Source organism: Cibotium barometz, chromosome 62 (assembly GCF_041138505.1).
Source record: "Cibotium barometz isolate CiBa-2024 chromosome 62, ASM4113850v1, whole genome shotgun sequence".
Lineage (NCBI taxonomy): Eukaryota > Viridiplantae > Streptophyta > Polypodiopsida > Cyatheales > Cibotiaceae > Cibotium > Cibotium barometz.
Genome location: NC_141107.1, coordinates 25,785,092 through 25,810,157, shown reverse-complemented (window position 1 = coordinate 25,810,157; position 25,066 = coordinate 25,785,092). Strand labels below are relative to the sequence as shown.

At 38.5% G+C, this 25,066-nt stretch overlaps 1 protein-coding gene across 1 annotated transcript in view; it reads left to right on the top strand.

The window, feature by feature from the left end:
- Positions 1 to 22,325: 22,325 nt before the first annotated feature.
- Positions 22,326 to 25,066, top strand: part of LOC147604292 (DNA repair protein XRCC4-like) — a 29,470-nt gene continuing 26,729 nt past the window's right edge. The window contains exon 1 of the mRNA XM_086795605.1: positions 22,326 to 22,598. Within this exon, the coding sequence (XP_086651731.1) occupies positions 22,430 to 22,598 (169 nt within the window). The 5' untranslated portion in view covers positions 22,326 to 22,429. The remainder of the gene's footprint in view (positions 22,599 to 25,066) is intronic.

Sequence of the window (25,066 nt, the reverse complement as noted above, 5' to 3'; positions counted from 1 at the left end):
AACTTATATGAATCAAGAATAGATCTAATCTTTAACTTTTAAAGAGTGTAAATTGTCCCATCCAACTTTCCATCACCAAATGGTGGAGGACGGCAGATACAAGCGAGTTGCACTATTTACATGCTATGCCATCTCTCCAAATTTACCTTTAAATAGCAAACTGCCAAAATAAGCTTTTCCTATATTCTATGCTTTAATACCATGTAAGAATACAATAGCAGAAGCAAGATCAACATAATAGAAAAGCAATGAACTATAGAAAGAAGTGGAGAGTAATTAACATTATTGCTTGCAAACTTTGATTATGCTCAAGGAGCTTTGATGGCAATCTAGACAGGTTTTAGATAAAGAATGTCTTATAAGAGTTCTTGAATGCAAGGAACCCAATGAAATAAGGCTACCAAACTAGGCTATATATAGTACCTAGGGTCAGCATAGAAGTGGGTCAATCAACCCACGACTTGGTCTAAAATTACTAATCGATCAAGTCATCTGACTAAGACCATATTATACCACAACAAAGTTTTGTAGAGATTTAGCGTAGTTCCCATGACCATCTGAGACTATCTGGACCCTCAAACGAGCCTCACTACCTCAGATCTAGCGTAGCTTCCATGACCATATGAGACTATCTAGACCCTCAAACACGCCTCACCACATGAGATTAAAGTATGATTCTTGCTTTCTTATGGAAATACATGCTCATGCTCCTTGCCTATCATACAAGCTTCACACACATCTGACATCTTTCTTTCTTGTGGAAATACATGTTGATGCTACTTGCCCATCATACAAGCGTCACGTCTAGCATCTTTAAAAATGCTAGTAGATGTATCATGATCCCATACCTTTTTATCTCTTTTAAGATTACAAATCTTAGATGCAAAATCCTCTCATACTATAGTTTTCTTATCCCAGACATTGGCTCAGGCTATAAAAGTTGAGAGCTCATACAAGTTGTTATGCCAGATTCCTCTCCCAACAACATTTTCACTCGCATATATGATGATGGTGCTAGCCTAATCAAAGATAACCTTCAAGTCATGGGGGCAGTAATGGCAACCAAGAGCATATTCCTCTTGATGTCTTGGCACATATACTTGAGGGGGAAGTCTACCAACCCTTTTGATTAGTCATATGTTGGGATGCTCCATTGCCAAATGATTCATAAACCATTGGATGTTGAGAAATGTTCTACCTTTGTATAAATTTCTTTAATTTCCATAAACAATTCTAATTCTACTTCAGCATTATTCCCAGACTCCTTCAAAAGGCTTCAAAGTGCCATTCTTCTCATCTGCTTCATTTAGCCTATATGATTTGACCATATGACCATGCTTATCATGTAAAAACACTCAGGGAAAAACTTACCTTTGATTCTTCTCAGAAGTATTAGGGCTATTGGAGCCCTCCCCCTTGCCTTTCTTTACATTTGCAAAGAATGCAATGTCACTACCATCTCTATCTTTAAAACACTAACATTGTGTCACACTCCTTGGGTTGTGAACCTGCATATTCAATGAGGTAACCAAGTTGACATACGTCAGAGGAAACTCTCTGATGCATCTTTATGCCAATTCTTCAATGGTCTTAATGATCCCCCCGTGTTACCATTTGATCTTGCAGATTCTTTATCCATGATATGAACCGCTCTATTTCTTCTCCTTTAGAATGCCTTTCTATGCTGCAAAATACTTCTGAAAGTTTTGAATCCTTATCTGATTCCTCATCTCATAGTGGTTCTTAAGAACTTGCCGTGCTTTAAAAGTTGTGGTAGTATGTTGAATCAGGGTTATCATTGAATCAATGATGCTAGTGACAATGGCACATAGCATATCTATATTCCTTTGCTTCCACACCAAAAATAGACACCAAATAGAGAGTAGAATCCGATGATATGGTCTGCAGTGGATCTAATGGATCTGGAGTAGGACTTGGCTTTGCATCAACCCTTGTTGTGGTTTCCCATAACTCACCCATAACTCATATACATAAAGAATAGATATAATCTTGAACTTTCAAAGAGTGTAATTTATCCCATCCAACTTTCCATCACCAAATGGTGGAGGAAGGATATGAGCAGACTACACTGTTTATAGGTTAGGCCATCCCTCCAAATTTGCCTTTAAATAAAAAACTTCCAAAAAAAGATTTTTCTAGATCCTATGCTTTAATACCATGTAAGAGTACAATAGCAAAAGTAAGATCAACACAAATACAAAATCAATGAATTATAGAAAGAAGTGGAGAGTAAACAATATTACTACTTGTAAACTTTGATTATGCCCACCGCTCCCAGTATGGAGCTTTGATGGCAATCTAGACAGGCTCTAGATGAAGGATGTCTTACTTATAAGAGAGCTTGAATGCAAGGAACCTAATGATGAAATAAGGCTACTAAACTAATCTATATATAGTACCTAGGGTCAACATGGAAGTGGGTCATCCAACCCACGACTTGGTCTAAAATGACCAATTGACCATATCATTTGGCTATGACTATATTATACTACAACAAATCCTTGTAGAGATTTAGCTCAGCTCCCATGATCATCTGAGACCAATTGGACCCTCAAATAGGTCTCATAACCCGATATTAGTGAATCCTTAATTTGCTATGTAGCACTCACTATAATACAGTCACATAGCTCGCACAAGCATGCATCCTACTTAGCAAAGTAGCAAGTCTACATAAGCCACCTCCTAACCATTTGATCACACTTGGCCACCATCCACCAATGTCTAAGCTGGGAACTACCAAGTGCCTAGGTGCATCACAATGGCTACTCCTCATAAAGGGGGCCTTACAAAATAAATCACATCCATCACCCCACATTAATAACACAAGGGTGGAGCATTACTTTTCCAATACTTGCTTAGGGTATAGAAAATGTGAGTTCATGTGAGAGTGCACAACACATTTCATTCATAAGTGGAAGAGGTGTCAAGGATTGTATTAAATTAAGCTCATCCCCTTTGTGAAGTTTCTTCCTAGCATTTTTAAGAAAGGTGGTATAGAATTCTATGATGGACATTTCAACATGGGTTTTTACTCTATCATGTAGAGTTATGTTGTTACATTCCACCTAGGGGCTTGCCTAGATAATCTGTAGGCAAAGGGTATCTTCAGAGTTCTAAAATTTGCATTAAATTTTCTTGTATCAAAGTGATGAATCATAAATTGGCATTTCCAAATATGTACCTTAGTGGGGAAGTTTTTGGATTTCTAAAAGCTTTACAATGTTACTCAAAGAAATGCATAAATTGAATGTGATTGGTAGATCCATTATACTTTCCCATGACTGTACATGAATTGAACAGGATTGTCAAATCCATCATACTTTCCCATGAGCTTAGAGATCGTGATGGCTAAGGTTCTAGATGATTCACTTAGGCCATATATAGCTCCTCTCTTGAGTTTAGAGTACCCTTTGTTCCATGTGTAATCCCCCTTTGTAGATTATTTAATATGGCTGAAGTTTGGACATCTAGGGGCTACAAGGGTTGTTAAGTGTTAATTTTGAGCATCTACAAGAGATTGGGACTCATTTTTTGTAATTGGAAAAGGAGTAGTAATTGGGGGAATAGAAGTTAGTAAGGGTGTGAACCCTGGGGGCTCTCAAAGATATATGATGGGTCCAATGCATGGAAAATGTGATTGGGAGTTACAATTAAGGCATGGACCTCAAGAGTTGGTAGATTTCAACTACTGAACTTAGTTCTATCAAGGGCACATGGCACATTTAATCCTGCTTGGTTGGCCATGGCTTCATTATTAAGATGTTGCATAATTCTCAAGAAGAAACTATTTTTTTGATTTCTTGTTCAACGTTTATTCGCTCGCCATCGCCACTTGGGAGGAACTAGGACTTCTTAGCTCTCGAAAACATCATTCTTGAGGATACTTTAGTGCATGCCTTGGTGGAGATGTTAGCTTGCCATTCATGGAAGATGAGAGAGATGATTCATGTGCGATGGAGAGATTATATTACATGGTGGATGTTGGTGGGAGTGTTCTCATGTGCCTAAGGCAACCGTTAAAAAACCACCTACAAACATTGGTCAACCAAACTTTCAAGAACTCATTTATCAAGTGACCAAGCAAAAGACTAGGGACAAGCAATACATAATAATAAATATATTGAATACCAAGTTTCCAAATTCCACGGGGCCAACGCTTTGATGAAAGTTGGACCAAAGAGCAAATGAAACTACATCTCTCCAATAGGAGGTCAACCATGCACCAAAATGGGTAAAGCATGGTAGCCCCTATCCTAGCCATTGCTCAAACAAGGAGTGCAGAATTACAAAGAAGCAGTTTAGAGAGAACCCACAAGGCCATGCACAATAAAGGATAGAGGCTCAACGCAAATTGGTTATGATGGCACCCTCAAACTATAATTCGAGTGGGAAAGCCACCTTTTGTACAAAAGAAGAATATGGTTATCGTCAAAGACATAATGAGAAATAAACATGGCAACGACTTCTTAAAAAGGGGGCAATAGTTCAAGCTCCTATTGGAGGTGAATTTTATAGTCTATCATAATCTCTTTTATTTTTCTAACAAAATTATAGTTCTTTATATATATATTTTTCTTTTCTATTTATATAGGGTGACGAGGAGGAGGATCATGATGATAATGATAATGATGTTGAAGATGAAGGTGAAGGTGAAGATGAGCTTGAGGATGAAGACGAATATGGCACTCTAGGATAGTTTTTTGTTTTGTTTTTAGAACACATGGTTGAGGAGATGATTTCTCTTTTTGTGTACATCATAAACATACTTTTGGTATTTTGGATATTAAATGTAATGTCTTTCTATACTCTTAATTGTTATGAGATCTTTATCATTTCTTTTGAAAATGTTTATTTAATTAAATTTAAGTACACATCATCAAATTTGATGATGTATTTAACTACAAAAAAAAACACAAAAAATTGGGCCAAAATGGGGGAGATTCATAAATACATGTCATCAAGAGCAAAAACACATAATCATACATGTTATCAAGAGCAAGAACACATCATTAAATTTAAGTACACATCATTAAATTTGATGATGTGTTCTTGATCTTGATGAATGTGTTCTTGATCTTGATGAATGTGTTCTCAAATTCAATAATGTGTACTTAAATTTGATGATGTGTTCTTAAATTTGATGATGTGTTCTTACTCTTGATGATGTATACTTAAATTTAATGCTCTTGATGACATGTACTTAAATTTGATGATGTGTTTTTGCTCTTGATGACACATACTTAATTAATCTCCCCCATTTTCACCCAATTTTTTATGTTTTTTTTTCGCTTTGTTATAAATGTGATTATAAATGCGGTTATAAATATGGTGATGTATACTTAAATTTAATGATGTGTTCTTACTCTTGATGACATGTACTTAAATTGATGATGTGTTTTTTCTCTTGATGACATGTACTTATTCTTTGCGGATAGAAACGTAGCTATAGCCCCCAATTTTTTATAGTGTGATAGCTACCTACATCAGCCTGAACCATCAATTAGCCCAGCATCTATCTACATTGCCTGTCAAACCCTTCCAAGGCTTAAAAGCATCACTAGCCATCATGTGGAGGCATTAGCCAATCATGTGGAGGCATTAGCCAATCATGGTCATCCCTAACTTTTCCCCTTACATCACTAGTCGGAACCACCCATGCTCTATTCACTTCTAGCATATAGAGGATATTGTCCTCCTTGAGCAATGTCATCTTAAAAGAGAGACAAAATTCGAGGATTGTGGAACACCTTAATAGCATATTTAAAAGTCTTAGATACATGTGAGGCTTGTACAACAATGGGCAAGCATCATCAATAACCCTTTTTGTAAGAGATCAACAACATGGAGTCTCCTCTACTAGAGCGTATATATGATGATTTTTATGGTAAGTTGGTTGCCACTACACTTGGTGGTTCTTCATATTTTATGTTATTGATCGTGAACTATAGTAGGAAGATGTGGGTAAATTTTCTTTTGAATAAGGTAGTTGCATTTGGAAAGTATAAATTATGATAGAATAAGTTGGTCGAGAATCTGATAGGAAAGAAGCTCAATAAGTTTTTGTTGAAAAAGCAAGTGATTTGGGGTAAATCTTTGGAGCAAGGAGGAGTGGTATGTGACCCTCAAACATTTTTAATGGTTGCATAAGTCATAAAATATGGTTCAAAGGGTTAAAGGGATCCCATAAGTTGATGAAAATGTGGAATGGCTAGCCCATGTGGAGGCCAAAAGCAAATGCCTAAGATAAGTGGGAAGAGATGCTTCATGGGTGCTTGCTTCAAGGGAGATGATGCTCAAATCTAGAAAAGATTAGGGGATGCTTAAGCAAGCTTCTGGGCCATGATTGATGGCTAATAAAGATGTACTCAAGCTTATAAAAAGACACCCTATCCAATGGATCAAATACATGGGCTTTTGAGCTAGACCTCTTGCCTTGTGATTATCTTATCATTATGCTTTGCATTTGTCATTAGCATTATCATTAGTGTTAATATCTTTCTTACTTTCTAGTATGTCAATATCTTTCTTGCTTTCTAGTATGCTAAGATGATGAGTCTAATTCATTTCTACACCTATGGTGTCAAAGAGTGACCAACTATATGACCCTAATCCAAGTAGTGAGCTGTGATGTGGAGGCATGGAACAACCCCATCAGAAGAGGAGGCTCCATTAACTTTTTCCCAATAGACATAGCCACTAGCTGTAAACCCACAAGATCATGCTTTTATGGCAAAGGGAAGGCTTGCACCCATTTCACATAACACAATAGGTAGGATCTAATGATGAAGGAGAGAAGTGAAGCACATAGGAATATGTCATATCAGAAGTGGGTGAACCAGCTTGACGTAAGAAAGCTCCATTAGCTATAGAGCTATTCACATGTCAAATATGATAAGCTAGAAAGCTATAGAATACAATTTAGAAAATTTGCATGTCAAAGAGAATAGAGGAGAGAAGGATCATGAAGAACTCTTTCCTACTTGCCCACTATACTCTCTGACACATATAAAATCATGCCTAGGTGGAGCAATGATATCACTGATGATGTCATTGCATGTGATGATGGGATTGTAGCTATTGACAAATGTTACTTGATTGGTCCAACGAGGTGGATATATTACTTTGATGAAGAGGTATTAGTATTTACAAGGATTAAGTGGGATCTTTATGACCTCTTGTTGTTATGTGCATAACTCACATTAAAATTTTGGTGTGATTTTATATCCCAAGTACTCATTATTTTATTTCTTTTTTTCCTTAATAAAAAAAGTGGACGAATAAGTATAACTTTAGAGAAATTGGCTACCAATGCTCCAAATTAAATTAAATAAAGTGGCAAAAATGGATGGGTTAGTGTGGGGAAATTTTAGCGAGGTAGGAGTTAAAATGCAAATAGCTAGAGAGGGTATAAAGGAAAAAGAGCACAATCATTAGAACCAAAGTGTACTCTCGCTCCTCACTTGATTTCTAGTTGTTATAGTTGCATTATATTCATGTGAACTATGATTTCTATTTATTTTCCACTATCATTGGTAAAGATATTATGCATTGTAGCTTGTTTCCTTTTTATGGATGTTGAAGTCATTAGATGCTAGTGCTTTCTCTAATTCTTTATTTTTATTACCTTTGCACAAGGTGGGTTCATTTTATTAGAACACCTAATTTGTTTCTACTTTATTAATGGTGATGATGGTTGCCCCTTGGTAATGCCAAAATTGATTTTGGGAGGTTCTTTTGTAGTTTGTCACTTTTTAACGAAATCTCATATACACTTCTAAGACTACTTTATTTTTTGGCCATGAAAGTAAGTAGGTTCCTGTTTTGCATCGCATTTTTTGGAGTTGATTTATTGTGGCTACTTACTAAGAATGTGCTTGTGATGAAGCAGTTAAGATAAATAGATAAATAGATTTGGAAGGCTACTTGTGGGATTGAATTTTGCTTGATTTCCTTATACATCTTGGAGCATATCTGCTTCAGTTAACCTTTGGTTTAATTTGTAGGAACATCAATGCAATTTGGCTTAGTGGTACCAAGACACTTAATGCTATAGGTAGAGAAGGGTTTCTTTAGGGTCATCTTACCCTTGATATAGAATTATATACATGTTTTACTAGCTAACTCAAAGTGAAGAGGAGTTTATCACTGAAATCATGCTACCTCTTTGTCAACCTATTGGAGAACTTGCTAATTGGCTCTATTTTCAATGTACCCTCTTGGAACCCATTCCTCACATACTAACGTACCCTCTTGTCCTTACATATTGACAAAAGATACTTTTAGAGGTTTAAGAACTCTGCAATGGTCAATGCCGCCATGTGTTGATGAACATAGTTGGTTGGCACTTTCTTAGAATCTTTAGTTAAAGTGATTAATAGCTGGAAGTTACTTTTGTGCACGAGAGGTTCTGATGGAAACTTCACCGTTTTTACATGAACGTTCTTGTGTTGCTTCCTTGTTTAATTTTTCTTTTTGTGCTGCTCTCTCATAGATAGGTCCTTGTGTATCTTTGCCATTTTTGGGTAAGCGTTCTTGTACCAATTGACAAGAGATCGAGAAAACAAACAGCTTCTTGTGGCAATGTACCTTTTTTGAAGTAGATGATTGTGTTGATGCTTGTTTTTTTCTTTATGAATTGCAAGCATGTTCTTATGGCTATGTTTTTTTTAGGACAAGTTCTTATGAGCTTTTTACTCCACATTTACTTGGGTTGCCCCAACATTTGAACTATTGGAGAAGCTTCATTAATGCTCAAAGTCTATGTTGATGGCTTATTGCCAGTATGCTTGGATGACTCGAGCTTTAGATAAATTTTGGGCACACAACCTTGAAGGGCTTACCTCGTCTTTGTTGTCAAGTTGACCTGAAATTATTGTGGCTTTCTGCTTGGCCTTGTTTTATTCCTTCTACTGGCCCTTTGGGGACAAGGTTCCAAGGGTTTCCTTGAGAGCCATAGTTTCATAATACTCTCATAGAAGCTTTGGGCTTCTAGAAAACCCATCATTATTGGGATTTATTGATTCCATGTTTATGTGTAAACCTTTCCCACGTGTCCTTTGTTGGGCCTCCTTTTGGGTGTCTTATTAGCTAGTTACATATTACGTTAGGAGCATTTCCTTAGAATCCACATTCAAGGGGCCCCTAGTTGTAGCCTTGGACTTCCACAATACGTTTTTTTTCATTACCTTTGAATATTGTTGATGTAAATATCAATGATGGATTGTGTTGTACTTTCTTGGTCGTAGCCTTGGACTTCTAATAGTAGGTTCTTTTTCATCACCCTTAAATGTTTGATGTGCTAAGATATCAATGATAGATTGTGTTGTACTTTCTTGGTGTGGGTTCATGCATCAGTACCTTCATGTGAATTTGTCTAATTACAATGTAAATTTTTCATTTATCTAATTATAGTGTGACTTTTATAAATTTTTAGCAAGGTTGCGTTGACGAAAATGCGATGGGGTGCTTGCCATAGATGTTGCAATGTTGTCCTTGGGGGTACAAATTGAGGTTAAGTTGGGAGATAAATTGTGATCAAAGTTTCATTGGCCCCTTTATCTTCACAAACTGGCACTATCACTCACTATATAGGTGGGGAGTATAAATTGTGATCAAAGTTTCATTGGCCCCTTTATCTTCACAAACTGGCACTATCACTCACTATATAGGTGGGGAGTATAAATATTGTAGTGTGATTGCCTTCTATGGATGGTACATAGTGTCACATCAATCCACTTTTATCCTAAGATTTCCTCCTAAAATATGCACTTGTGAAAATCACATAGAATTTCCACTCCAAGGGGTTATGCATACTTGCTATTATTTTCATCTTCATTTTGTTAAACATTGCAATGTGAACATTGGCGGGTTTAAGTGCTAGTTAGACTAGAAACGCACAAGCTTAATATTGTGGCTAGAAATTTAAGTGTTGGTTAGACTAAAAATTTACAAGCTTTTAGAAACATAATATTGTGGCTAGCACTTGAGTGAACAAAGAGCTTTCCATTACTTTTGAGTCCTCTTTCTTGGAAACCCTAGCCACACTTTGCAAGTGTGACTTTGTGCTCCTTGTTTTTAGTTTTGTGAGGGTGGCCAAAGACTTACCGATGCATAATATTGAGGCCTTATGAGTTGAGGGAAGGGTTTAAGGGATGAGATTTGTTGTAGACTCTCCACATAGAGAAGCATTGTAACCACATCGGTTGAGAGTTATCGTGTTGCTATACTAGTAGGCAAGTTGATTTTCCATTGCGAGCTTCCTCCTAGTACAATATTTCCCATAAAAATACTTGCAAGGACTATAGAAACCTTGCAAGTCATGGGGGTAATAGGCAGAAGGTATAAAATTACCTTTTGTAACAGGAAAAAGGCAAAGAATGGATTAGTAGCTATGTTTTAGATTTGTTTATGCAATAAATGCATAACTTCATGTAATAAGGCAAATGAAATGAGGCATACAATGTAAGCATATACTTTAAAATAATTATGCATTTAGCTTATGAAAGGTTGAAAGTGTCACATTTAGTGTACAATTATTGAGGTCTAATATGCCAAAAGCAGAGTAATAACAATGGGGATAGTACTATGGTGCTCTTAGAATCTCTACGGAATGACCTGAAGCCTTGGCTTAAGTCATCATAGCTAGTTTACATATAACATGTTAACACATAGCGATAATATAAAATTCTATAATGACCTATGCTTCATGCATGTGGCACATAACTCGTATCTAACATTATTACATACTTACATAAATACTTAATTGTATTGCCATTTTTTCCTCAATAGTAATTCTAAGAGAAAATTTTAACAATATTAAAATTTATATTCTTAGTTCTAATTAGTTTTCTTCCTTAATATTGTTAACAATATATATATATATATATATATATATATATATATATATATATACACTTGTTGTGCTGCTTGAGGGGATCTAGTTTTTAAAATTTTGCAAGCAAAAATAGGAACAATTGCTTTTTCCACCCTTTGTAAAAAGAGGGCAAAAAAACTTGCAAATAATGCAATGTTTAGGAAAAAACTACAGACTATTTACAATGGACTTGCAAGATTCTAATTTACAATGGACTTCCAAGATTCTAATTTTTACATGTAAAAATCATTTTTTGCACTTTCGAATAATCTACAAATTTTAAGGCATTTTTGCTATAATTGAGCTCAAAAATCTGTAACTTTGTTTTTGGAGGGAAACGTAGTTTTATGTATTATTTATTACTAGTCCCCCAACCCGTCCTCCAGATAGGGAGGAACACATACCATGGAGGTGGGCCTTAATTTGTAACCCATGGAGCACTTGTGCTGCTGTTTTGCAAGCATCATTCATTTGATATACATGTCCACCAAGGCATTGCCCCAACAACCCTTCACAGATAATTGCATTAGGAATTTGTTTGTCCTTGTCACTTGCTCCTCTACCGCCCACATGCCTAAGATGCAAGTGAAGTTGACCATGTCTAGACGAAGGCCCTCAAATTGTATAACTATTAAAAAAAGTTCACTTTTCCTTGACCTACTCCTATTGGTCACATTGTGCAAGTAGTGCAGACCAAGCACCACATCGAGTGGGTAGACCCGTCTACAAAGGGGTAAAAGTACACATGTTATCTACTACTAATAACAGCCAGTAAAATGAGTACAAATATGTGAGTTTGGCCTACTTGTTTGCCATGGGAAAAAACATGCACACATGTATACATAGGAAGAAAACACACACACAAACACATACACACACACACTATATTAGCTTTGGTCCAAAAAAAATCTTTGTTTTGGATCTCATCACCTTTCCCTATAGCATGCCACTTTATTTAAATCCACCAGTGCGTTGCCAAACATGGTATTATTTTCAGGTCATATTTTACACCTAATGCATTCCAAGAGACAACATTCGAGCACTGCAATCTCAACGTACATATCTATCAAAGCAATGCCAACCATAATATTTTTTCCAAGCAACCTTTGTATAGCAATCTCACCATGCATTGCCCTTTTTCAATTGCTTCTATGCTTCCACATACTTTCAACATGCAAGGCCATATTTTACACCTAATGCATTCCAAGAGACAACATTCGAGCATTGCAATCTTAATATACATATCAAAGCAATGCCAACCATAATATTTTTTCCAAGCAACCTTTGTATAGCAATCTCACCATGCATTGCCCTTTTTCAATTGCTTCTATGCTTCCACATACTTTCAACATGCAAGGCCATATTTTACACCTAATGCATTCCAAGAGACAACATTCGAGCACTGCAATCTTAATATACATATCAAAGCAATGCCAACCATAATATTTTTTCCAAGCAACCTTTGTATAACAATCTCATCATGCATTGCCCTTTGTCAATTGCTTATATGCTTCCACATACTTTCAACATGCACCGCACCTACATACATATCCATGAGCATGGCACTTGCATACACATCCATGAGCATCACACTTGCATACATACATATCCATGTGAAAGCATTGCAAAGTACAATATCATCCCCCATCAACCCTTGCCTACATGTCCACCTTGGTCCTCTTAGGCATAAACTACAATTAATGTACTCGAAGAGATGTCTCAAGAAGGGAGTTCCCTAGGCTCTTGTTATTCTTTTGCAAGTGCACCACACTTGGCATACATAAGAATTGAAAGTTTGAAATGTTTCATTGGCCATGCTAGGCATATACTGCAATTAGTGGAACTGAAGCTATTGCAAGAGCATTAAATTTGGCATATATATCCATCTTAAGATATCCTAAAAGTCCCTTTTATACATACATGAGCACATTCCAGGAGAATACATCCTACTCATACATATCAACAAGCAAAAGAGTAAAGAGCATTCCAACCCTGCTTTTTTTATGAGTGTGTACACACCAAAAGAACAAAACTTTGCACTTATGCATGTTAAGCAAATACACATTTGCAAAGATTTAAACCTCTCTCTCCCTCTTTCTCTCTCTCTCTCTCTCTCTCTCTCTCTCTCTCTCTACACATTTGCAAAGATTTAAACCTCTCTCTCCCTCTTTCTCTCTCTCTCTCTCTCTCTCTCTCACACACACACACACACACACACACGCATATTAAAATCTCTCTCACAACACACACAAATCAAGTCTCTCTCTCTTTCTCTCTTCACACGCACACACACTTGCAACTCACATTGAACATACAAACACACACACACACACACAAATCACGTACATTAAAATCTCTCTCTCTCTCTCTCTCTCTCTCTCTCTCTCTCTCTCTCTCTCTCTCTCTCTCTCTCTCTCTCTCTCTCTCTCTCTCTCTCTCTCTCTCCTCTTCACACACACAATCTTGGATACACACAAAACCTACATTAAACACAAACATACACATTACAATTACTTTTTAAGCCTCTAAGCAAAATGTCATCTGAACACATGTTAATCTACACGAATGAGTTGCTGAAGTCCCTGTAGGATGCTACGAAAAGTGCATGCATCCAGTTGATCTTCATCCGACCGCCTTCCGTCACCTAGCTATCACCATCCCAGATTGTACCGTACACATTCATTGATTGGTTGTGCAGGAGGTAAGGCACTCCTGTCTTTGCCTCTATGTTAGGAAAAATATGTGCCACCGTATCCACACCAACGGTCCAAAAACAAAAAAGCCTCAAATTTTTGTTATATATTTTCACTGACCAACCCTGGTAAAATTTTGTTTAAGATAATGTTTTAACAATCAAATTTTCAGTTGGTGATTGTGGCCATGGTATGAGGGGGATTGTCGGCATGAATGATTCAAATGCATGAAAAATTTCTAACATGAAATCATGAAGGATCCTCTAGAAAAATTGATGACCCGCATTTCACAACAAAAATATATTTAAATTATGAGAAGAACCCACATTAAAATAAATAAATCAATGCAAAAAAAAACCGAATTACAAAGATTTTCTTGTCGAAAAAATATACTTGTTTTTTGGCGTTTTCATAATTACAAAAGAACCCTATCTCCACCAGCCCCCATCTAGCCACATAATATTGGCATTTCACACTCTGAGGTGATGAGTATTCGTCCACAACTGAGCGACCATTACAACACGTGTTCGCTGTCTCACGAGGTGACCCCAGCTGCGCCCATGACCACTGTGGCGCCTAGCATGCCCGTCTTGCTGGTCACCTCGGCTTGCTTGAACACCACGACAACCGTGTCAGGCAGACTGATGTTATGGGTGAAACTGGAGGTTTGGCAAAGTTAGATTGATGTTATGGGCAAAACTGGAGGCATTGATATCTTTGGCAAAGTTGAGGCTTGAGCCATGACACCAGTGCCGTTGCCCGTCCAGATCCGGTTCTGGGAGTCCATCAGGTTGCTGGAGCCAAGGAGAAAGTGGTATCTGCCTGCAGCTAGGGAGACGCAGAGGAGGGGGTTTCTAGCGATGGAGCAGACAGTGGGAGTCCAACAACGGGTCTTCATAACAATTTTTGAAAAAAGAAGAAGAAAACGGCTCATTCTCCTTTTTGCCTTTTTTTAGAGCACAGTCTGACGCCTCATCCCCTTTTTTTAAATCTGACGCCTCCTATGACAATCAGGATTCAAATTTAAAGATTTTTGGAGAAATGTCTCTCTTTTTCTCGTTTCTAGGCTATCACTCTCTTGACTGCTGGACAATGTTTCTTAGAAGGTAGGAGATGCCTAAAAAAAGTACGTTTCTAGACTATCACTCTATTGACTGCTGGACAATGTTCCTTAGAAGGTAGGAGATGCCCAAAAAGTTTACCACATGGCATGTAGGGGTGCAAGCCCTATAATGTATATATAGAATATAGAAGAACCGTGCCAAATATATAACTTTTTAAATAAATTTGCAATCATAAGTTTTGTGATAATTTGGGAAAAAAATGTTTTCGTGAACTCGAAAGTAGTGTTTCTCTTTTTCTTCACTATATATTCACTTTTTCTTCGCTGTATTTATCATTCACTTTTTCTGTTCGCTATTTTTTATTTAGATCCTAAGGTCTGTTATCTTAGTAGAATGTATATTCTTGTTTACCGAATTGATTTATTCAAACTTTATCATAGTGCAAATCATGAAAACGAACATTAAAGTATGCCAACGAACATCCATAGACCATACATTCCACACAGAAGAGAGATTACAAGCGCAATCCAAGCCAAGCTAAAGAAGGAAGAAATCCAAATTTGGACATGTAGCAATTTACAAGAAGCAAGCATCTTCTTTGGGCAGCCCTGTGCGTCTCCGAGTAGTAGGTGAGAGCGGCACAAAATCTTCTCCTCGAGCTGTTTCCTGTTTGAATCTAGCCGTCTTCTCCAGCACCGAGAAATGAGCACTGTTATAGTTTTGTTCTACATCCTCATCAGCCTCAAGCACAATTGAATGTTGCTGACTAGTTCCTTGATCGTACTGTTCATTGTCAGAGATCCACCTTGAATCATTAACTTCTTGATCATTTGCCAAAAAGTATCTTCTCCCACCACTATCCATGTAGAAAATAGTCTCTACATCAAGACATTCTATGAGATGTGAAAGTTTTCATCACTTTCCAAATAGATGCTCTCTTCCTCTCCATCCCATTGCTCATCTTTGGTATTATCCACGATGCACTGCAGGATAATACTTTCCACCTTGTATCATCCGAAGTAGCGTGCTCTCAAGTGTTGCGCGCCCAGTTTATTAGGAATATAATTTTCCATGTAAACATACGAGCGCTCAAATAGGTTAAGTGGTGTCCATGAAACCTTATTCTTCAAATCACCTTGGCCATACAAACCGTAGAGTTCACGGCCACAAGTTTCTTCAGATACTACATTGTGACAAAAGAACTTAAAATGATTCTTGTGTAGATCCTTCATACAATATCCAAGCATGCCTTCAAAAGTATGCATACGTACTTGGCAAAGTGCTCTACACATCACAAGACCGCCTTGTGGTTTAAACAGATCCCATTACATGCACCTCTTGATAAGTTTTGCAATGCTTATCAAAGACGGGGCCATCATTGTAACTACCATTTGAAAGTGTAGATGATTAAGAGTCTTACCTTTTTCCAAAGCAAATAGCCCCATTACTTCCATGTGTATGAATTCTTCAAGTGGCTACTAGTTCGACACGTCAATGTCGCTATCGCCAGTAATTGAAGCCTTTAGAAGCTTGTTTTTTTAACCCACATGGAATTTTGAGCACTGACTAACAGATGGATCGGAACGTGGCTTCTTGTTTTTAGAAGAACTTGCATGTAGACCAATAGCCAACTAAATCATGTCAGTACCGTAGTAGTAATGTGGGAGGACATAGACCAGAGAACTGCCACATCCGAAGTATTGAGAGATGGAAATACAACATGTAAGGACACAAATTTCAACAATCGGACCTTTTTTCTCTACTTAGTTAGCTCTTAGTTAGCAAACCGAACAGAGGGCTAGTTATTCGATTTTCATGACGCAAGGTTGCTACCTTTATGCGCATAATAATTGTTAGATATCCGTAACGCCGCTATGGGCGTTACCACAAGAGGGGACGGCCTCTGGCTCACCACCCAGCCATAGAGGAAGAATGAGGATTGCCCCTCATCCCCCAGGCTATATAGTGTGTGGCCTGCCGTCCACACTAGCCTGGCCGCCCATGACTCCGCATGGGTGTCTTCTCCCACTGAACCCCGGACATGGCCATCCGTCCTGCCGCCGTCAGTCCACAGGCATTACAGCCTACGTGACATTACCCCCAAGTGGCAGGGCGAGTTGTCAAACTCATCCACCACTTGTACGCTTTGCCGGTTAATGAGAGGCTAGCCGCTACGGGCGTTACCACAAGAGGGGATGGCCTCTGGCTCACCACCCAGCCATAGAGGAAGAATGAGGATTGCCCCTCATCCCCCAGGCTATATAGTGTGTGGCCTGCCGTCCACACTAGCCTGGCTGCCCATGACTCCGCATGGGCGTCCTCTCCCACTGAACCCCGGACATGGCCATCCGGTCTACCGTCGGTCACAGGCATTACAGCCTACGTGACAATAATAGAATGTAAATTATGCACAAGGACAGAATTTCACCTTAAGATCTGGTAGCTCTTTTCACTACTACAAGATTTTGGAGAGAGTTGGCCCTCTGGAGGAGTGATTATCCTTGCTAGAGCAGAGAGGCCACATGGTTATCTAGGTACTATGCTTGTAGTGGCTTCTGCTTCATAACAAATAAGAGAAGGTGAGACACCCACCACAAGAGTAGAATCGGTAATGTCACAGAGAGGAAATCTTCGGCGAAGCATCGTGAAAGCCACATGCAGAAGGCCCAAGAACTCATATTTATAAACTGTCCTAGAGTTTCGAGAAATTGAAAAGCGTGGGACAAATAAGGATATAGGGGATGTGCTGCATGCACATGCAAGACATGACATCAGAACACGCAAAGCCATGCATACGAACATGTCAAACACGATATCTCTAGAATGATGAAGACACCGAGGAGACGACGACATATGCACTATCATCGTAGACATCGAGGAGACGATGACATATGCGTTATCATCGTAGACAACAACGAAATTAGAAAGAAATGACCAACAAGAATGCACCTTCCAGAACACGAGAAATGAGAAACACCGCAAAGCTCGGCAAACGTAGTGACGACGGCATATGCGCTATCGTCGTGCAAACGACAACGAAATTAGAAAGAAATGACCGACGAGAATGCACCTTCCAAAACATGAGAAATAAGGAACACTGTAGAGCTCGACAAACGCAATATGCACATAACAAATCATAGGCAAGGCAGCAACATTGAAATCTATGGGCGGTAGGTCCTTGAAGATTTCCAGCATGTAAAGACCAAGGAGCACGACCACCAGCAATAACAAAGACAAGCCATGCGACTGGCATGTCTCCAACGAACAATGCACCAACATCAGCAAGAAGCACAGCATGAGGAGAACCCACCAAGACAAGCCCGGAACATTGCTATGCGAACGCACCACTGAAAAGAAACAAAGCAACAAAACACGACAACCTTCCCGCCCCGCAAGAGGAGGCGGGAACATTGCCATGAGAAAGCGCTACCTGAATGAAACAAAAGTAGAGGCTAGCGACAACATGCCAAAAAGCCACGTAGAAAAATGCCAATGCATAGTCGACTTTACTTAGTCAATCAATTAATTAATTAATCCCCAAAAAAGTTTTGGCCGCTTATTAGTAATAATAATAATAATATGCACTGCCAACAATTTCAATCATTAATTAATTAATTATATGCACCACCAACATTAATTGGATAAGGGTGAGGCGTGCATATTTGAAGGTCTCAATATGCACCACTAACATTAACACGTGTCGCCTTGGCATGCAGTAACACGTGAGGCTTTTATGCGCTCTTTTCCTTCTCGAACTATAAGAGCATGGCATGCTTTTTCCTACAGATAGCATGGGTCGTGTGCACTTACCGGTTGTGAGAGCATGGCGTGCTTGTTCCTGCGGATTCCATCAATCGGGTGCACCCCGATTTATGTTTTATTTGGTGCCGGCCTCTGGCTGCGGCCTCTGGCTGCATCACATGGCTTCACCAACGACTGCATGTGTTGCTGTTATGCAACGTTTGATTTTTTGGTATGGTTGTCTTCTGCATCTTTCCATTCATGGGCAGGTATTGCATGTGTCAGATTTTGTATATCTCAGCTTATCCAGGGTTGTCTTCTGCAACCTTCGATTCTTGGGCAGGTATGTATTTTGAATGTGCTTTGCTTCTTCGTCTTAGATTTGGTATTTGCATGTGCACATGCTTTCCGTGTCTCTCCATGATTTGTCGTTTGCACTATTTAATGACCTCTGGTCTCTGTGAAGGTATCCTATTTCCTTAGCCTGCCATGCCACCAAAGCGCAAGCCTCTTGATGATATTACTAATATCATGATGGTTGACCGACGTCCATCTCCATCCTTAACGTTTGCTCGTGCCCCCAGCAAGGTGGTCCATCTACCTATGCACTTGTTTGTGATGAAGCGGTATATTTGTCATCATCTACTATACCCCATGCTCACTGCTGTACTTTTCCTTGGACCATCTACTTTTCCTTGGACCATCACCCCTCCTGAAGGTCCGTATAGTGTGCGCAACCTCCGCGCAGTCAAGAGAAAAGCATGATCATCTGGTACTTGTTTTTTTCTGCAATCCAATCCTTCTGTTCTCTTCGTGGATTTAATGTTATGGTTCATGCAAAATAGTCTATATAATCGTGCTGCTCATTAGACATATCTAAAATCGACAATTTTATTTTTCGTGCAGCAACTTAATATGTCTTTCTGTAATTCCAAAATATAAGAGGCGTTGTGGTGGTCTTGATCAATAGAATTACTTGGAATATAATTTTCTTACAACTGGAGTGATTTGAAGAAATATATATATACCCGAACTGATAAAAAAAACATTGTTGTCGCTTATATGATTTAATTATGTGTGTAAAACCCGTAAGCACATGCATGCAAGGGTGTATATGCATAATTAACTTTCTGCTCCTTCAATTTTGTACGCTTTGCAGGTGCTTCGGCTTTTCTTTCTGTGCTTTTTCCTTTATTTTATAAATATTGTTGTTGCTTATAAAAAATATCATTGTTGATTTTGTAGCATAATAGGAGCGTAGAAATAAATAAATTTCCTTTTTTTCTTATCATTCCTCGTATATAAAGCATTAATTAATAACTATAAAAAAAGAAGCGAATATGTCCTTTTTCTATAATTAGAAATTTCTTTGAAGATTGATCAGAGTTAAATGAAGGTAAGTAAAATTGCGTAAAAGTTTGATAATTATTTTTTATAATTACTTAATGGACAAAAATGAATCTAAAATATGCACCACCAACAATTTCAATCATTAATTAATTAATGAATCTAAATAAAAGTAATAAGTTAATGATACACGATCAAAGTATTCTAATAAATTTTAGATGATTAATTAGAGAGAAATGAAGCTGAATTAATGATAAACGATAAAAGTATTCTAATAAAATTTAGATGATTAATTAGAGAGAAATGAAGCTCAGTAAAATTATGTAGAAGTTTGATGATAAATATTTATACGCACCACCAACAATTTCAATCATTAATTACTTAATTAATCTAAATAAAGTTAATAAATTTATGATAAACGATAAAAGTATTCTAATAAATTTTAGATGATTAATTAGAGAGAAATGAAGCTAAGTAAAATTACGTAGAAGTTTGATGATAATTTTTTATAAGTAATTAATTAATGGAGAAAATTAAGCTAATTAAAAGTAATTAATTATTAATAAACGATTAAAATATTGGTGGTGTACTATTTTTTGAGCTTATTAATTTTTTATCATTACTTAAGTAAAGAAGAAAAAAATTACGTAAAAGTATGATAATTTAATTTTTATCCATTGATTACTTAATGATAAACGTTGAATTTTTATTTTCAGTGTTTTTTAAAGTTAATTAATGTTTGTGCTCCTTTTTTGCTCATCTTCTAGTATTCTCAGGGTTTATGTGCCTTTAACGTTTTATGATTTTAATTAGCTGCCGTTTCACATGTTTTTTGAAGGTTCAAGCAAACTAGACACAAAAGGAAAAAAACCAATGCAGAGCGAAAAAAAATGTATATTCTGAACCTTCTGTACACAAAATCCCTTCTTTTCCATTGGAAAAAGAAAAGCTCTTTGAAGTATCCGTTATAATTGCAATAGGGAATAGAGATATTCACTTATCATGCTGGGAACCCTTTGAGGAATTTGTGAGGATGGAGTGTTTAAAAGGTCTCTTTGCACTTGAGAAAGGAGAAACCTTAAACCACTTGCACTTTCAATGGTTGCTAGCCTAATGGCACCATCCTTGATAAGCATAGGAAAAACCATAAATAGATATTTAGGATGGGATTTGTTTAAGCTTGAGGGTGCATTGGTTATGTGTAGAGGTCTTAGATAGGTTAAGATGCATACCCTCAAAGGCATGGTGGGTTATTGCATGAAAGATTTGCACAAACCACACTTTAAATTTTTCTTGCACAACATATTTGCTGAGGAAATTACTAGAGGTCGTCAGCTATATGCCTTATATGGCCAGGCTGACTTGAAGAATAAAGTGTGCTTATCACCTGTCAATCTTTTTGAAAGAGCATATGTCTATATGGATAATTATATAGCCAATAAGCTTGGCGAATCTTTATAAACCACTCTTCTGAAAATGATTCGTACTATTGGAAAGTACTACCCAGTAGCCTCATGGATTATTCCAAAAACTGGCTCGAGTATGAGCCAAAAAAGATCTATGGTAGTGTGGAAAGTAATGAAACTCTCGCATCTCACTCAATGCATAGATATAGAAGAGATTTTCTTTGCAAATACTCCTCCTACCAGGTACTTTGACCCCATCAATGCAAGAAGAAGCGGAGATTATGAAGAGGAGGAGAATGACGATGGTGATGGACTCCAAGACAACGACAATACAACACCGGGAAGCTAATCAAATCCAACAGTTATTGATGATGATCAACAACCCTAGTCACTGCATGACTACAATACATCTTATCTATCTGTATGAGAGAGAGCATATAAATTCAAAAAAGCCATTGTAGATGGTGATGAATTTGTCCCGCTCTCCCCTGAAATTTGCAAGTTCATTGGTCTGATAGAAGAAGAAGCGTGTTTTGTTTAGTATCATGCTTTACTTCTCCCCAAATGTAATTCCTTCGCATGTGTTTGTAAGCTTTCATAATAAATAACACGTGTCATTATTACATATTTCTTGCCTTGTTATTTTTAAAATTGAAGCATGAATGTTTGTATACATGTTATTTGTATTTAATTTGCAATTTCTTAGCTTTTACAATGTCGGCAGATTTCGCTTCACATTTTATGCTCACTGTATGTAGCGTTTGTAAAACTTTTAACCTTATTATTTCTTGGGTTATGTTAAAATCTATCTTACAATAAGGTTATACCTTATTTACTAAACTTGCAAACCTTAGTGTGCCTAAGATTTTAATTCATTCGACCTTAGTATATCTTAGGTTATATTAAAATCTATCTCTTAGTATATCTTAGGTTATATTAAAATCTATCTTACACAATAAGGTTTTACCTTATTACTAAAGTTGTGAACCTTAGTCTACCTAAGATTTTAATTCAAATTAAAATATGCACCCACGATAAAAAATTAATTAATATGCAAACCTTAGTCTACCTAAGTGTTGGCGGCTTATTAGTAGTAATAATAATAACTCCCAAAAAAAAGTTTTGGCCGCTTTATTAGTAATAATAATAATAATTATAACTCGCACATTTTAACGATTTTTTGAATAATAGCAGCTTCACCTAGAGGCTAGAACGACACGCTCTTCACCTACGATCTTCACCTACGAAGCGAGGACAGACGATTAGTTAGCAGGAAAAACGAGAATGAGTTCCAAGTCAGCGATGCCTCCTGCTGCTGCTGCAGGAGGAATCGAGACATGCGCCCGCTTGGTGATCGGGAGCCCTCCTTCGCTGCTCTTCATCAAGGGCACTTGGTCTCCCCAGCACTTCCTCCTCTCTATCAGCGATGGAATCCAGTGCTGGACCTGCAACGGTACGCCCTTTGCCTTTACTACTTATGAAGTGTGTGCATGAGTGTGTGTGTACACGCATGCATGTATGAGAGTGTGTTATATATGCATGAGTGTCTAGTACCCAAATAGGGATCAAATTCAGGATGTCATAGCCAAGCCAACAGACCACATTTGATTCATACTACGGTACCTAAGTGCAGGGATTGGGATTTGAACCCAGGATCTCTCGATGACTTATGGTTATAATAGTGTCAAGGATCTCACAAGAAAACCCTGACCCTAGCATACAACCCTCAAACTCCAAGGCGAACAAGTGCAAGGATACTTAAAAGCACAAAACCGTCCTCCTAGTCCCTTGTGCCATACATCGTTGAGTCCCTGAAGCAGCGACGTGTCATCCTATGCCCCCATGGATTCCATGCTTTCTAGCTCGTGATTGTTGGGGTCATGAGAGAGAGAGAGAGAGAGAGAGAGAGAGAGAGAGAGAGAGAGATGAAATGATATATTAACGTCTTGAGAAGGCCAAAATGACCTATGAGACCAAAAAGGTTACAACAATTGATGGATCTGATACAATGTCTGTGTAAGGAAAGCTAAAAACAACTAAACAACTAACTGAAACTGAAACAACTATGAGGAAAAGTACGGTACTAGGAGCTCCTAATGGATAACATGTGGAAGGAAAACTCCAGCAACAAAGGTAAGCATCATACACATCACTATCCAAAGATGTCTCTCATCGGTCGATGGCGGATATCCTCAATGTCCTCCATGGTGAGTACTCTGACTGGACGTCTCCCATGTCGTGCTAGTATGGTCCTGATCCTCTGTTGTAGTCTCCGCCGGTGTCGAGATGGGCCTCTCATCTTGGGGTGCCTGGACCGCCCCAGCTCTATAGCCCGATCAATCAGTGTACCTCTGGTGCGGCTGTACTCTGGGGCTAGCTGCAATGCCTGCTGGCCTGACTGCTCAATCTCTGGGTGAAAGAAGTCTGTAATCTGCCTCTGTAGGTGTCTCTCCCTCTCTGATCCCCTCCCTCTCAGGAGACCCTCTCTATGTCTACGCAGCTCCAGCAAGTACAATCCGAGGCATCTCTGATCCTGGTATCTCATGACTCTAGAAAGTGGTCCGAAGCCCTCTCTGAACAGGCAGTGAAAACGGCCTCGTATCTCATAATATACTGGACAGTGACATATGTAATGTAACTCTGTCTCTGGCTCCCTCTGGCACAGCTGACAAATCCTGGCCTCAGCTGGTACTCCTCTGAATTTGCTAGTCTCAATCTCTAGCTGGTGTGAGGATGTGTGCATCTGACCAATAGCACACCGTACCCCATGAGAAAGATGAGTATCCATGTAGTTGGGTCTAATCACAAACCCATCCTCCGTGAGCTGGAGAAGATGATCTCTATAGAAAGCCATCTTCGTACCAAGCTCGTGTGTCAGCTGTATCCATGTCCTCCTAGTGTCCAGCTGAGTCAAGTCCTGCCTGATAAGTCTGGTAATCTCTGCCCGTGTGAGAGAGAGGGAGGGTGCATCCAGGAAGTATTAAAATGGAGGTAGCCTGTCCATACTAAAGCCATGCAGTTGGAACCAAGCTGTCGAGTCGCATATTGCAGGGTGTCGAGAAGCATTTATAGGTCTATGAGAAAGACATGTTGGTTGTAATTCATGCTCTTTCTACATGGAAACACTATTTGCTTGGGGCTGATTTCACTGTGCAAACAGATCATCAGACCTTGCGTTATTTCCTCACGCAAACTAAGCTTTCTGAGAAGCATATGAGATGGGCCAACTTTTTGTCTATGTTCCACTTTCAGATTGTGCATGTGGAAGGCAAAAAGAATGTTGTGGTAGATGCTTTGTCACGCAAGCCACAGGTCTCAACAGTTTCACTTGCTTATCATCATGAGCTTGATGAGATGAAAGAGCAATATGCGCAGGATGAGGATTTTGGGAGGGTCTATGTCATGGCCCTGTGAAAATGGAACAGCACAAGTGTGGGCATGGTGGTTGCAGAGTCAGAATATTGAATGATTCACATGGGGGGTGCCCGGACAGAGTTAATGATGTGTGGACATCCCTAGGTGTGAAGGGGGGAACTAGAACATTAAACTTTTAATGTTTATTAAAGTTGCCCCTAGGCCTTAGTGGCCCCTAGGGACTTTTAAAGTTTGGGGCCCTAGGATTTTTATGGGGAGGAGGCCACTCCACTTTTGGAGTGTGTGCTTCTCTCTCCTTCCCCTCTCTCTAGCTTTTGGGAAAAAGAGTCGTGGAGCACTCTTGTGGGCTCTCATGCGTGGAAAAGCTGAAGAGAAACTGGTCGACTGCTGAAGACTGGTTTGCTGCTGTTTTTCTCTGTACCAACCAGCCGTACAGTTCCGTACTACGGACAGGTTGTAGTAGGTACAGGCTGCGCTGAGTGTTCTCTGCACCAGGAGAGTGGGCGGCGGCTGTAATAGAAGGCTGCAGTTGCTGGTACAGCCTGT